At 42.3% G+C, this 14,562-nt stretch overlaps 1 protein-coding gene across 5 annotated transcripts in view; it reads right to left on the reverse strand.

The window, feature by feature from the left end:
• Positions 1 to 381: 381 nt before the first annotated feature.
• The window catches only part of PLEKHA4 (pleckstrin homology domain containing A4), a 107,806-nt gene continuing 93,625 nt past the window's right edge, over positions 382 to 14,562 (reverse strand). For 3 of the 5 annotated variants that reach the window (XM_073571134.1, XM_073571130.1, XM_073571132.1), the window contains 11 exons: positions 13,581 to 13,679; positions 13,331 to 13,439; positions 13,100 to 13,209; positions 12,778 to 12,876; positions 11,155 to 11,224; positions 5,378 to 5,478; positions 5,112 to 5,291; positions 4,427 to 4,789; positions 4,012 to 4,118; positions 2,932 to 3,035; positions 382 to 2,073 (listed from right to left, as the gene is read on the reverse strand). In XM_073571134.1, coding sequence (XP_073427235.1) covers positions 1,616 to 2,073; positions 2,932 to 3,035; positions 4,012 to 4,118; positions 4,427 to 4,789; positions 5,112 to 5,291; positions 5,378 to 5,478; positions 11,155 to 11,224; positions 12,778 to 12,876; positions 13,100 to 13,209; positions 13,331 to 13,439; positions 13,581 to 13,679 — 1,800 coding nt within the window. In that variant the 3' untranslated portion in view covers positions 382 to 1,615. The remainder of the gene's footprint in view (positions 2,074 to 2,931; positions 3,036 to 4,011; positions 4,119 to 4,426; positions 4,790 to 5,111; positions 5,292 to 5,377; positions 5,479 to 11,154; positions 11,225 to 12,777; positions 12,877 to 13,099; positions 13,210 to 13,330; positions 13,440 to 13,580; positions 13,680 to 14,562) is intronic. The other 2 variants (XM_073571133.1, XM_073571135.1) reach the window with 2 other exon arrangements.

Raw genomic sequence — 14,562 nt, forward strand, 5'->3', positions numbered from 1 at the left:
CCTCCATTGTCCTTCCGCCCACCTCAGGCTATTGAATATTTAGACTGTAGGTATATAATGAGATGTGCACTATTTTGCTGAAAGGAGACCATTCAATAAGAAGAGACCGGTTCTTCACTGCTCCAGCATCTCTCCATCACTGCTGATTAGAGTGTGCAAGTGCCTGCCTTTGCACCAGTGCCTGCCTTTGCACCTGTGCCTGCCCGTGCACCTGTACCAACGTGCCTGGGCCTATGTGCTCACATCTACATGCCTGTACCAATGTGCCCACATGTTCGTGCCTGCACCAATATGCCCACATCTACAAGCCTGTGCCTATGTGCCCACATCGTGCCTGTGCACGTGGCACAAACTTAACAACTAGTCAGTAAATAAAACGGATGACACCATACTGTGTTGCTTTATTTGCATATTACAGCTTTGCATAGATATCACAAAACAGTAAAGCTTATAAACACATTCAGTCGTATGTCTGAATTTTTTCCTTTATAAAAAAAAAAGTTAAAAAATGAGAAGCAGATCTCTGCAGTTACTAATAAAAAATAAAATAAAACTGGTAATATGCATGTAAGGAGAACGGATGTAAGGAGGAGGGTAAAGGAATGGTTAACACAGACAGTATTAACATTAATAAGGCAGTGCGTCGGCCTAGGACGGCATTTGGCTTTAGTGGCAAACAACAAACAAAAACAGGTAAAATGGAAAGTACACAGCCGGTCAGGATGAAAGGGCACACTGCAGGTATTGTCTTAGCCTTCACAAATCAGTCAATAATTGATTAAAAAAGGAAACTGAACAGACCACTCGGGATTTCTTTTGTTTTAAGAAAACAAAAATATACAGGTATTAGAAAAATAACAAAAGCAAAATAATTACAGCTGGTTACGTCATGGGGCTGGATTGGTTTCCCTTGAAAGCAGACCTTCATGCATCTCCCCCATTTTGTTTTTGGTGTCCATGTTGTGTTACCTGTTGACATTCAGGAGTGATCGGTATTACTGAAATTAACCAGCGATAAAAAAAAAAAAAAAAAAATGAACCTTCATGACCCTTCGACTCTATAGAACAGAGTGTTTAAGCATTTTTTGGTACAGTATATCATTCCCTTAAGCTACTATGGCAGTCTTAAGGAACTGTAATAATTTCCACCCCAGGGTGAAAAGCCCTTCAATGATCCAGTCTTATACATTTCACAGCTTTGCCTTCTCTATATACAGAACTGACACTCCGTCATCTAGTGCAACTGGGCTTAGCAGAGAGTCATTCCCGTCCCACACGACCATCGGGGCAGCCGCTAAGTAACGCTTTGTCAGTGTTTCCACACGATCAGAGACCCCACTTTCCACGTCCCTATGGCACCTTCCTCACATTACCGTGGCACTTTCCCCAGACACTTCTTTATCCACATTTGTACAGTCACCTCCTCCACGCAGTCTATGTACACCTATTTACACCTCTTATTTCCAACATTCTTCAATCCCTTCATCCTAATTTTCCACATAATTTGTGCCATCATAAAAGACAACTTCCTTGTTCGCTCAAGTTTCAAACTCAATGTCCTATGTAGTGTCCATTTCACAAAATCACACGGGTCCAAAAACGGTCTGTAGAGAAGCTAGAAGCTGGACTGAAGGAGTGTGATCCGGATGGGTTCCCGCTCTTCTTTGCAGAAGTCAGCCACTTTGCCCATGCTCAGCGGGTTATAATGCAAGTCCTCTATGAGGAAATCATAACTTGCCACCTGTCCATTACACTTGGGTAGAGAGGAGCCCTCTTGTTTTGGGACAGGGCCGTGATCTTGGCTCTCCCCCGGCATCTGTGCTGGCCAGTTCTCATAGTGTAGATTGATGGAGCGATCTTTGGTCATGTCGGGACTACGCTCACCTACAGGACAACGCTGCTGCGCCTCTTTCTTGGTGTAGGCCTTTTCATTTTGCAGTGCACCGCTTTGGCAGTGGTCTCGGATGTCACGCTGTTTGCTGCTGTGGGAATCTTTCAAAAAGTCCCATGGATACACTTCATCTGATGTAGAGACGTCACTGCTCGTATCACAATCATCGGATAAGACTTTGGCTGTGGAGTGAAATACAAAGGCGTCAGACTGAGCATCATCTGAAAAGTGAACACGTTATCAGAAATCACCTGCTGTATTCACTTTTTTTATTAAAAATTGTGATTTTCGAAAAAAAGATGAATTAAATTCATGTATCAAATAAACGAAAGTGTCAAATTTCCCACTGGCTAAGCCTTATTTTAGATTTACATTTTTTTTTCTTACGAAAGACTTGCCAGCAGTCTCGTTATCATGACAGACAGGATTACAAGGAATGGTAAAAGCTCTATGTACATTAGATAAAAAAGGATGCACCTTTCAGAGTAGGTAATGACACCGCTTGTCACCTCCCTTCACAGTGACCTTTGTCTGGATCAGAGCATGCCCAGTGTATACTACTATAGAAAATAATAGCGTAAGGCAGACCTGAGCAAAATGAGGCCCGCAGGCCACATACGGTCCTCTGGCTGTTCCAGTCCGGCCCTCAGACCAAGACAGCCGTGAAGCTGGAAAACAGTGGACCACGGGCCGCACCGTGCCCTCCCTCCATGCCGATTTCATTTACGAAGGAGGGATGACCTCCGGCCACATCCTCCACCGATCAGCGTGTGAAAAAGCTGACGTGATGACATCATTTCATCGCATCAGCTGTGTACTGTGAAGAGTCAGCGTATTGGAGACCGGGACAAAAGCAGAGTGCTGGGGAATCATGACCGATGTGAGTATATGGCGTTCTTTTTTTTCATGTGTATGGGATGTTTAGCTAGACTCAGGGAGGCTGTGGGGCTCTCAAAGCTGGGCACGGGGAGGCTGCGCGGGGCTCAAGCTGGAGATGGGGAGGCTGTGTGGGGAGAATATATTATCTATCTTCCGGTCACCTGTAAATACTTTGCTGCGTTGGGAGGCCTCTGAGGCCAGTGTATAGGACAGGTTGACAATCCGTTCCCGCTCTTCCTCTAGTGAGATGAAGCCTTCATCATCCCTGAAAGATTAAAAGTCCAAATTTACAACTTGAAACATTTACAAGAAATATCGTAGCTCTTCTAATCGCCCCAATAACAAACATGTATACAGCTATATTGCGGGTTATGAGATATTTCCCTTTACTCAATAAAAGGATCCCGTCAGCAGATTCAAGCTGCGGCCACCATGAATCAGAGTCTGGCTACACTTTAGCCAGGTAGCTTTATCTTGGTCATGCTGCTGTGTTTCAGATATAACAGTTTGAAAGTGCTGGCCATGGACTGTAGGAATACTCAAGACTAGAGATGAGCAACTTTGCCTTTTTTAGAGTCGAGTCGGGTTTCATGAAACCCAACTTTCGCAAAAGTCGAGTCGAACGAAATCGGTCGACTATCATGAAAAGTCGGAGCTCCGACTGAAACACGAAATCCAATGCAAGTCAATGGGGAAGCAAAGTCGGCAGGGAGTGGAGGACAGGAAACACACCTACAGTGCCGGACTGCTTTTTTAAAGTGCACAAAATCTCTCTCTCTGGACGCTGCACATGTTATCTCCCACAGTGTACGTTCTTGCTCATTGGCTGAAAAAAAAAAGTCACGTGCAAGCATTCTGTGAACTCCGACTTTGGCGCTCGGGTCGCCGACCGCATGGCCGACCTCACACTATGGTCGGGTTTTGTTGGGTGAAACCCGACTTTAGCGAAAGTCGGCGACTTTTGAATCTGACCGACTTGTTTCGCTCAACTCTACTCAAGACTTGTCCGGCACCGCCCCTGGCCGGTTTCTTCCTATACTTTCCTAATTGATTTCCAGGTTTCTCCCTATGGAAGAGATCTACCAATCACTCGGCAATGCTTAGAATAGCCAGTCAGGGGTGGTGTCGGACAAGTCTCCTCTCTGCCTATTGCGCAGCCAGACTCCGCAGTTTTGGCAGTTTGAATCAAGTGACGGGTTCCCCTTCTACACATCCTTTCATACTGGTAGAGATGACAATACCTGGTCTTAGAATTGGTGCTTTTCAGTCTGTCTCCGGTCTTTGACTTTCCTTCTACTGCTTCGGGTTGATGTTTGACACTTCCTGTGGTGTCTTCACCAGATCTGGTCTGAAATCAGAAAATGAATTCAGCATTCACACTTATGCCAACACATCACTTAGGCAGAAACGCGCCATTTCAGGGGGCTAGACTGCATGCATGTAACTCCCATGTACCCAACACTCTCCGAACTTACATTTACTGGTTGTCCGAATGGTGAACTTGTGCCCAACAGAACCTACAGTTCTGTGCCATACACTCCGCTCCAGCACCCCATGCCAGGATAATCCCCTTAAAACACCCCCCGTGGGGTGATCACACAATGCAGCATAGACGCAATGGACCCAGCATGCAAACATTCTTTGTTTGAAGCTTACCCCCTGCTTATCGTAGCTACCATTGTGCATATCTTTTTTCAGTTGCATACAGGCAGCCGTGACAATTTTACTGCTGGTTCTTAATGGTGGAGTCACCTTTACCATCGGAGAGATCTCATGACTGGTTACGGAGGTAATGTTTTCTGTCTGTGGCTCCATCACAACACTGTAGGTTGGGTCCTCCAGCATGGTTTCTGGTGAGGACTTTTTAGCATTAGTACTTCCAGTTTTTCCATGCAGTGGTGCAGATGTGTTGCTGGGGTAAAAGGACGCAGTAACCCTCACGAGTGTTGGTTTTCTCTGTTCTGTAGAGGTTTTATCCACCTGTTGAGAGCTGCTTGAATCCGAGGAAGAAGATCTCAGCTGCAGGAAAATGGTAAATACAAGTTAGCAGAAATTCATTTATATGGTAGAGAACTTGTAGTACCATTCACGGCCACTGCACAACATGTGGAGCTGTGCAACTTCAAGCAGCCGATCAGTTGAGGTGCTGGGAGTTCGCACCCATTCATCAGCGAATGATGGTCCATCTTAAGGGAAGGTCATCAATTTTATACTCTCCAAAACAATTTTATTTGTAAATCTAAAAACAAAGTATTCTTTCACATGAGTTTCATTTTGCCTATTTTCAAATCAAAATGTATCGGGCACAATCATTTCTCACCACAAACCGTGAAGTACTTACCCTGCCTCCTATGGGACCGGTTGCAGACCTTTGGGAGTTCTGACGTTGTGCTGTGACACCAGGTTTAGGTTTCTCATGAATCTGAGCCTCCTGATGTCTACGCATTCTCTCCATCTGCTCCTCAGCGCTCATTCTTTGCTTCCTAACTGTTCCCATCTCTGACATATTGGGAGGTGATGCCTTAAAAAAAAAAATCCAAAAAGTAGAGGTCAAGCTTTTGGGATGTAGGGAGGAGAAACAACCTTTTACTTTTATGTATGCTTTACCTTTGGTTCTAGAGTCATCTTGGTGCTTGAAGGTATGGGTATTGGGCAGGAAGACTGAACCGGTCGACCATCTGCCACATCCTTAGTAGGCAGAGACGCTTCTTACATGCAAGAAGATTAATAAGATGACTCAGTGGCTTACAATAAGATACAGTATATAGATTATATTATATACATATACACACACACCAAGAACTAAAACAGGAAAGTTGTCCACAGTGTCTCTCAGTAGTGCAGCGTCAGATTATTGGACACCAGCAAGGATGTCATTCCTACTAGGCTACAACCACGGATGATGTGGATTTGCCAAGAAGAATCTAAAAACACCTTTGGACAAGGCCGAATCACAGGATACATGCCCCCTAGAGAGCTACATTTATTATCTGGGAGCCATTGGAAGCCTCCTATGCTAGATCTATGGGAAGTCATGCTTTGCCACCTACAAGACTGAAGACAGGCGTGTCAATTTTTGCAACCCCATTTATTTATTTTTGCCCCAAAAATGGCATTGGCATGCAGATAATAAAAAACTGCCATAAAAACAGCAATGTTGTCATCAGAATCACTCAGTAGCACAGCCTTAGACAATTAACTTCACGCATTAAATATACAAGATAAATTACAAATGTGAAATATGTTTTAAGAGAAAGTTTTTTCCCCTTCAAAAAATGTACTTTTTACTTAAGTAGAGAAAAATTATTTGGGATGACACACTACTAGAACAGTTAAAAGGCAACTGGTTAATAACACTACCCCGGCGCATGTAGAGGAAAGCTAGAAGAGAAAGTGCAAAACATTATGAACGAAGTCTATTACAGCACCATCTGCTGGACAGATTCAGCTTTTTTCCGATATGCAAATCAGGACTGCAAGTACTCTGGTGGTCGTATCAGTGCACTTGCAGTATATGCCTGCTCTTTGCTTCTCCCCGCCAGCATCTTGTCTGACAGTAGAGAGCAGATGTGGCATTATGCAGCAGAGCCTCTGTCTCCACTGTTAACTAGGAAGCGAGGACGGTGGGGAGAAGCAAAGAGAACCCATTGACTACAAGGGCTCGGATATGTCAACAGTTAATTTCCAACCCAACTTGCACATAAATAAAATCCGATTTATGGCTCAGCAGATGGAACTGCAGGTAGCATCTTTCATAATGTTTTACACTGGCCTGACTGCACTACCTCTGCTTGCACAGGAAAAACGCTACTCATGTTCCCATGTTCAATTTTATTATTGTACAGGATGTATCAGCTGGGGGGACAACTGCAGGCAAAAAAGTCTGTAATGAACGACATCGGTTTGAGAGCAGTGAAGAGGTGAATTGGTCATTTTGTGCAACTTTAACCCCTTCACTACCCGGGCCAATTTTTACAATTCTGACCACTGTACCTTTATGAGGTCATAACTCTGGAACGCTTCCATGGATCCCGGTGATTCTGACATTGTTTTCTCGTGACATATTGTACTTCATGTTAGTGGTAAAATTGCATTCAAATAACTTGCGTTTATTTGTGAAAAAAACGGAAATTTGGCGAAAATTTTGAAAATTTCGCAATTTTCCAACTTTGAATTTTTATGCCCTTAAATCACAGCGATACGGCACACAAAAAACTTAATACATAACATTTCCCACATGTTTACTTTACATCAGCACAATTTTGGAACCAAAATTTTTTTTTGTTAGGAAGTTATAAGGGTTAAAAATTGACCAGCGATTTCTCATTTTTGCAACACCATTTTATTTTTAGGGACCACTTCACATTTGAAGCCACTTTGAGGGGTCTATATGATAGAAAATACCCAAAAGTGACACCATTCTAAAAACTGCACCCCTTAAGGTGCTTAAAACCACATTCAAGAAGTTTATTAACCCTTTAGGTGCGTCACAGGAATTTTTTGAATATTAAAAAAAAAAAATGAACATTTAACTTTTTTTCACAAAAAAAATACTTCAGGTTCAATTTTCTTTATTTTACCAAGGGTAACAGGAGAAATTGGACTGCAAAAGTTATTGTGCAATTTGTCCTGAGTACGCTGATACCTGATATGTGGGGGGGAACCACTGTTTCGGCGCATGGCAGACCTCAGTAGGGAAGGAGCGCCGTTTGACTTTTTCAATGCAAAATTGGCTGGAATTCAGATCGGACGCCATGTCGCGTTTGGAGAGCCCCTGATGTACCTAAACAGTGGAAACCCCCCAAGTGACCCCATTTTGGAAACTAGACCCCCCAAGGAACTTATCTAGATATGTAGTGAGAACTTTGAACCCACAAGGGCTTCACAGAAGTTTATAACGTACAGCGGTACAATTAAAAAATCATATTTTTTTCCACAAAAATGATCTTTTCACCCCCAATTTTTATTTTTCCAAGGGTAACAGGACCCTAAAAGTTATTGTGCAATTTGTCCTGAGTACGCTGATACCCCATATGTGGGTGTAAATGACTATTTGGGCGCATAGCAGAGCTCGGAAGGGAAGCAGCGCCATTTGACGTTTTTGGCTAGAATTGAGATCGGACACCATGTCGCGATTGGAAAACCCCTGATGTACCAAAACAGTGGAAACCCCCCACAAATGACACCATTTTGGAATCTAGACCCCCCAAGGATCTTATCTAGATGTGTGGTGAGAACTTTGAACCCCCAAGGGCTTCACAGAAGTTTATAACGTACAGCAGTACAATTAAAAAATCATATTTTTTCCACAAAAATGATCTTTCACCCTCAATTCTTATTTTTCCAAAAGTAACAGGACCCTAAAAGATATTGTGCAATTTGTCCTGAGAACGCTGATACCCCACATGTGGGTGTAAACCACTATTTGGGCGCATGGCAGAGCTCGGAAGGGAAGCAGCGCCATTTGACGTTTTTGGCTGGAATTGAGATCGGACACCATGTCGCGTTAGGAAAGCCCCTGATGTACCAAAACAGTAGAAACCCCCCACAAATGACACCATTTTGGAAACTAGACCCCCCAAGGAACTTATCTAGATGTGTGGTGAGCACTTTGAACACCCCAGTGCTTCACTGAAGTTTATAACGTCCGGGCGTGAAAATAAAAAAATCGTATTTTTTCCACAAACAACATCTTTTAGTCCCCATTTTTTTATTTTCCCAAGGGTAACAGGAGAAATTGGACCCCAAAAGTTGTTGTCCAATTTGTCCTGAGTACGCTGACACCCCATATATGGGAGAAAACTACTGTATGGGGACACGTCGGGGCTCGGAAGGGAAGTAGTGACGTTTTGGAATGCAGACTTTGATGGAATGGTCTGTGGGTGTCATGTTGCCTTTGGAGAGCACCTAATGTACCTAAACAGTGGAAACCCCCCACAAATGATCCCATTTTGGAAACTAGACCCCCTGAGGAACTTATCTAGATTTGTGGTGAGCACTTTGAACCCCCAAGGGCTTCACAGAAGTTTATAATGCCCAGGCATGAAAATAAAAAAATCGTATTTTTTCCACAAACATGATCAATTAGTCCCCAATTTTTTTATTTTCCCAAGGGTAACAGGAGAAATTGAACCACCAAAGTTGTTGTCCAATTTGTCCTGAGTACGCTGATACCTCATATGTGGGAGAAAACTACTGTATGGGCACACGTCGGGGCTCGGAAGGGAAGTAGTGACGTTTTGGAATGCAGACTTTGATGGATTGGTCTGCGGGTGTCATGTGCGTTTGGAGAGCCCCTGATGTACCTAAACTATTGAAACTCCCCACAAGTGACCCCATTTTGGAAACTAGACCCCCCACGGAGCTTATCTAGATGTGTGGAGAGCACTTTGAACCCCCAAGTGCTTCACAGAAGTTTATAACGCCTGGGCGTGAAAATAAAAAAAACATTTTTTTCCGCAAAATTATATTTTTGCCCCCAATTTTTTATTTTCCTAAGGGTAACAGGAGAAATTGGACCCCAAAAGTTGTTTTGCAATTTGTGCTGAGTAGGCTAATACCCCATATGTGGGGGTAAAACACTGTTTGTGCGCATGGCAGAGCTTGGAAGGGAAGGAGCACCATTTGACTTTTTCAACGCAGAATTGGCTGGAATTGAGATCAGACGCCATGTTGCCTTTGGAGAGCACCTGATGTGCCCAAACAGTGGAAACCCCCCAATTATAACTCCAACCCTAACCTCAACACACCCCTAACCCTAATCTGAGCCCTAGCCCTAACCCTAACCCTACCCTAACCCTAGCGGGAAAATGGAAATAAATACATTTTCTTTTAGTTTTATTATTTTTCCCTAACTAAGGGGGTGATAACGGGGGGTTTGATTTACTATTTATGGCGGTATTTATTTATGGCGGCTGTCGCACGCTAAAAGACGCTTTTTATTGTAAAAATAGTTTTTGCATCACCACATATTGTGAGCTATAATATTTCCGTATTTTGACCCACTGAGTCATGTGAGGTCTTATTTTTTGCGGGACGAGTTGACGTTTTTATTGGTACCATTTTCGGGCACGTGACATTTTTTGATCGCTTTTTATTCCGATTTTTGGGACGCAGAATGAACAAAAACCAGCGTTTCATGAATTTCTTTTGGGGGGTGCGTTTACACCGTTCCGCGTGCGGTAAAATTGATAAAGCGGTTTTATTCTTCGGGTCAGTACGGTTACAGCGATACCTCATTTGGGTCTTTTTTTATGTTTTGGCGGTTTTATGCAATGAAAACAATTTTATATAAAAAATAATTATTTTTGTATCGCTTTATTCTGCGAGCTATAACTTTTTTATTTTTTTGCGGATGATGCTGTATGGCGGCTCGTTTTTTGCGGGACAAGATGACGTTTTCAGCGGTACCATGGCTATTTATATGCGTCTTTTTGATCGCGCGTTATTACACTTTTTGTTTGGCGGTATGATAATAAATCATTATTTTTTGCTTAGTTTTTCATTTTTATTTTTTAAGGGGTTCGCTAAAGGGGTTAACTAATGGGACAGTTTTATATGACAGGCCATTACGGACGCGGCGATACCAAATATGTGTACTTTTATTGTTTTTGGGTTTTTTTATTTTGAAAAAATGGATTTATTGGGGAATAATATATTTTTTTTTTTTTTTTACTAATTTATTTAGCGATTTTTTTTAAATTATTTTTACACTTTTTTTTTTTTTTTTTTTTACTTTATTACATAGTCCCAGGTGGGACATCACTGTCCTGTGACAGATCGCTGATCTGTCACATCACAGATCACTGTGACAGATCAGCAATCTGTCACAGGCACTGCTGCAGACTTCCTCATGCCTGCGCTTTGCAGGCAGTGAGGAAGTCAGCTCCCTGCAGGCCCCCGTCGCCATCTTGGATCCGGGGGCCTGTAGGGAAAGAGCCCCCCGCAGCAGCGCTGCACATTGCGCTGCCGTGGGGGGCTCAGGGAAGCACCCGATGCTTCCCGTAAAACCCCTGGTACACCGCGATCGCGTTTGATCGCGGTGTGCAAGGCGTTAACGTGTCGGGGGCGGTCCATGACCGCCCCTGACACATTGTGCCGGGTGTCAGCTATGATAATTAGCTGACACCCGGCTGCGATCAGCGGCGCTCACCACGTGGGAGCCGCTGATCGCTGGGACGTAATATTCCGTCCATGGTAGTTAGGTCCAGGGTCACATGGACGGAATATTACGTCCTTTGTAGGTAAGGGGTTAATGTGTATGGGGTCCAAAACTTATAAGGTATCCTGTACGGATCCAAATATATGTACAACTATCTACTATGCAAAAGAAACTTTTTAGGCAGGGATATTAAAACAAAAAAAAAAAAAAAATAGCAACTTACCGCTAGGTGTACTTGGCGACTGCGGTGCAGTTACGCTCTCTAGCGGCTCAAATACTCTGTCTTGATCAATCTATAAAGAGAAGAGAGAAAAAAAAAAAAGTTACAAACAAAATTAAATTAATGAATACTAAAGAAATGCCAAATGTTTAGTGCACATACAAAGATTAATGAGAGAGCCAAAACTGAGAAAAGTGGAGCTGCTGCCCATGACTACCAGTTAGGGTCATTCAATCGTCAATGCAAATCGGTCCAAGCACGGAAAGGTTGTGGCTCTCCTGACCAGAGCATCACAGCTTCAGATAGGTCTATCAGGCTGATGCTTGGGTCGGCAGAGATGCCGCCAGTCCGGGCTCAGACCAATTAGTATGGAGGTTTGCATGACCCCTTTGAATATTGCTTTAATTTTCTAGAGAAACTCAGAAATAAAACAGTAAATTCTGATTGGTTGGCAATTACTCCACTTTTTCTTTTCTTCATTTCTAATGCATCATATTCAGAGGTCTGTGTTACATCAGTGATTTTAATGTAACTTATGCACAGTCTACTGTTCAAATCAAGTTTTTCTTTAAAAAAAAGTGTTCATAAAAAAAGAATAAAAAATAAATATAAAAGAGTATCAAATTTATCACTCACCCATTCAAGTGAATGGGTCCGTGAAAAACTGGTAGCACAGTGATGGGGTCCTAGTTCACCCTACTGCCGTCTATCACATTTGTTTGCTAGAAGTTTCAGAAGCCTTGATCATTTTTATTTTATTTTTTTTTTTTTAAATACGAAAAATAAAGCTCCAGGTAAAAACTGACACTTGACATCACACATTAATGAAAGTATTTTTTCACTCATAAGCAAAAAAATAAATCAGTACAAAGACAAACAGAATGTGGTGCATGTTATAATAATTGTAATAAAGTCCTTTCTTTTGTGTGCATGGGTGTATGTGTATGTATATATGTGTATATATATATATATATATATATATATATATATATATATATATATATATATATATATATATATATATATATATATATATATATACCCATGCGTGTATGTATGGGTGTGTGTATATGTATGTATATATGTATCTATGCACATGACTGCATATATGCCATTTATTTTTGCTTAAGACTTTGAAACTCTTTTCAGTTGATTACAATACATGGGTGTAATGCTTAGGTTGCAAAACTTATCTAACGTACAAAAAGTAACAGTCATACCTTTGCTTCTGTGGTAACAGAGATAAGGATAGCCCAATGCTAAGCAAATTGTATTTACTATTCTGCAAACGCAATGTGTTACAACACCCTTTCGGCTTTGCTATTTAAACTCTTAAGAATATGTATTGAGTTAGACAGAGGACGGCCCGCACTTGGTGTGACTGTCATTCTCTCTCCATGCCGGCATGTCCAATAAAGAAGCATCTTACTTATTCAGGTCTGGACGATTTCTAATTGGAAGACAAACTCCCCTGACAGTGCAAGTTCAGTCATGTACCGTAATTGCTTTGACCAAGAGTTAACTCTTGAAAACAATATTATCCTGTCTTATCACCAAACGTTATATGTTTCTGAAGGTCCTTGTGTGAAGAGCTCTGTAGCACTCTATGAATGGATTTACACTCGCCTGACCACTGGCCGTCCCTCTAGTCTGTCCATCACTTTCAGCACTGGATGTTGGGTGATCTTTGGGAAGAGGTGGTCTGGGAGGGATGGCTTCAGACTCCTTTAAAAAAAAAATAAGAAGTAGGTGAAAATTTAATGGTATTAGTTTTATTCAATTGTAAATTATTTTAATTATCTTTCATTCTCCATTCACGGATAAAATCTGGATCTCTATCAGCATAGCCATGGAGATTTGCACCTATAGTATTGTAAGATCTAATGCCGTTTTGATCTTTCCATTCAGTAGATATAGATGTACACACAGAAAATGTAGATTCACTTACGCTGGAATTTTTCTCTTGGACATAGGGATTCAGTCCAGACTGATGGTAAAGAAAACTTCTCTGGAAGGTTGTCGGCGTCTCGCTGGCAGGGGACGGTGGCATCATCACTGCTGTGTATATAGATAACAAGTCTATTAATTCGATGAGAAGATCAACATACTACCAAGGGGAGAACAGAAACAATTGTGGGATTGGGGGAATCACAGCATTGGAAATAATGTGTTTAAATACCAGGGTGTCTGGCAGGATCGGGAATGGAGTGAAAGTTGGCTTTGTTAAGTCTGAGGCCGGATATGATGTCATTGATCATCCACAGATCTCTCTGAGCAGCCGCCTGGTCCTGAAAACACAAGAAATGCCCTGAATACAGACAATATCCGGCACAATGCGCAAGACAGGAATAGATCTCCTGACTGCCCGGTGTAGCACGTATGGGAGCCCTCGGGAGTGCGTCTATAACCAGTGATGCCCGGTCACTTACCTGCGGGTGTCCTATTTGACTGACCCGTTCCAACGTCTCCCTCAGTGCATGCAGTTCATTTTCTAGTATTCGGTATTCATCCCATGCATGGTCTCGGTCCTAATTAGGGAGATGCAAAACATTAGTATTTTTTCTTGACTTATTAGCAATGTCAATATTCTAGTCAAATTTTAAAACTGTCTGAAGAACATACACTTGGCAAACAAAATAAATTCTATTTCCTGGGGCAGAAATGGAGATCTCATTCTAACACATTGTGATTCAGAATTCTTTCCCAATGTGACAGAATTACTATGATCCTGTATAAGTAAACTTGTTTTAAAAGGTTTTACGACTTCCAGGAATTTGAACCCAAACAAATATTAAACCCACCTCCCCCACAGTGTAAGAGTCAGATGCTACCCTGCTCCCCGGTGTGACCTCAGCGCTAGGTTAATTACATTATTCTGTCCTAGGAGTCTTGGTGCTTTTTGGCTCAAATGCTCAAATTAGAATCTGTCAATGTCATTATCATTGAGTCAGCAGAGGAAGTGCAGGATTGGGCATGGTAAAGCATTATCAAGGCTACGTATAACAGTCATCCGCTGGGCCAAAATTCTGCTTTTGTGAATATGAAAAATTAGGCTTACAAGGGCTCTGCTGGACGCATCGGTGCACTTGCAGTCTACGGCGCATCAAAGCTTCTCTCTGCAAGCGCTGCCCTCCGCTTCTTCCTGATTGATAGCAGAGGCTCTGCTGCATCACGTAACCTTTACTGTCAACTGTCAATCAAGAAGCTGGGGCAGCACCGGTGGGGAGAAGTGAAGAGGAGCCAAAGCCACATTTTGGCACAATGGGTCAGCTGACTGCAACTTAATTTAATAGGCATCTTTGATAAAGTTTTATACAGAAATAGGATGGACTGGCACAACCCAGATGGCAGGATACTGGGCCATACACCAACCAAACATCCTCGCTAATCCAATGCATAGAAATATATTAA

The sequence above is a fragment of the Dendrobates tinctorius genome, unplaced genomic scaffold, assembly GCF_039654945.1.
Source record: "Dendrobates tinctorius isolate UK_male_01 unplaced genomic scaffold, ASM3965494v1 ptg000028l, whole genome shotgun sequence".
Lineage (NCBI taxonomy): Eukaryota > Metazoa > Chordata > Amphibia > Anura > Dendrobatidae > Dendrobates > Dendrobates tinctorius.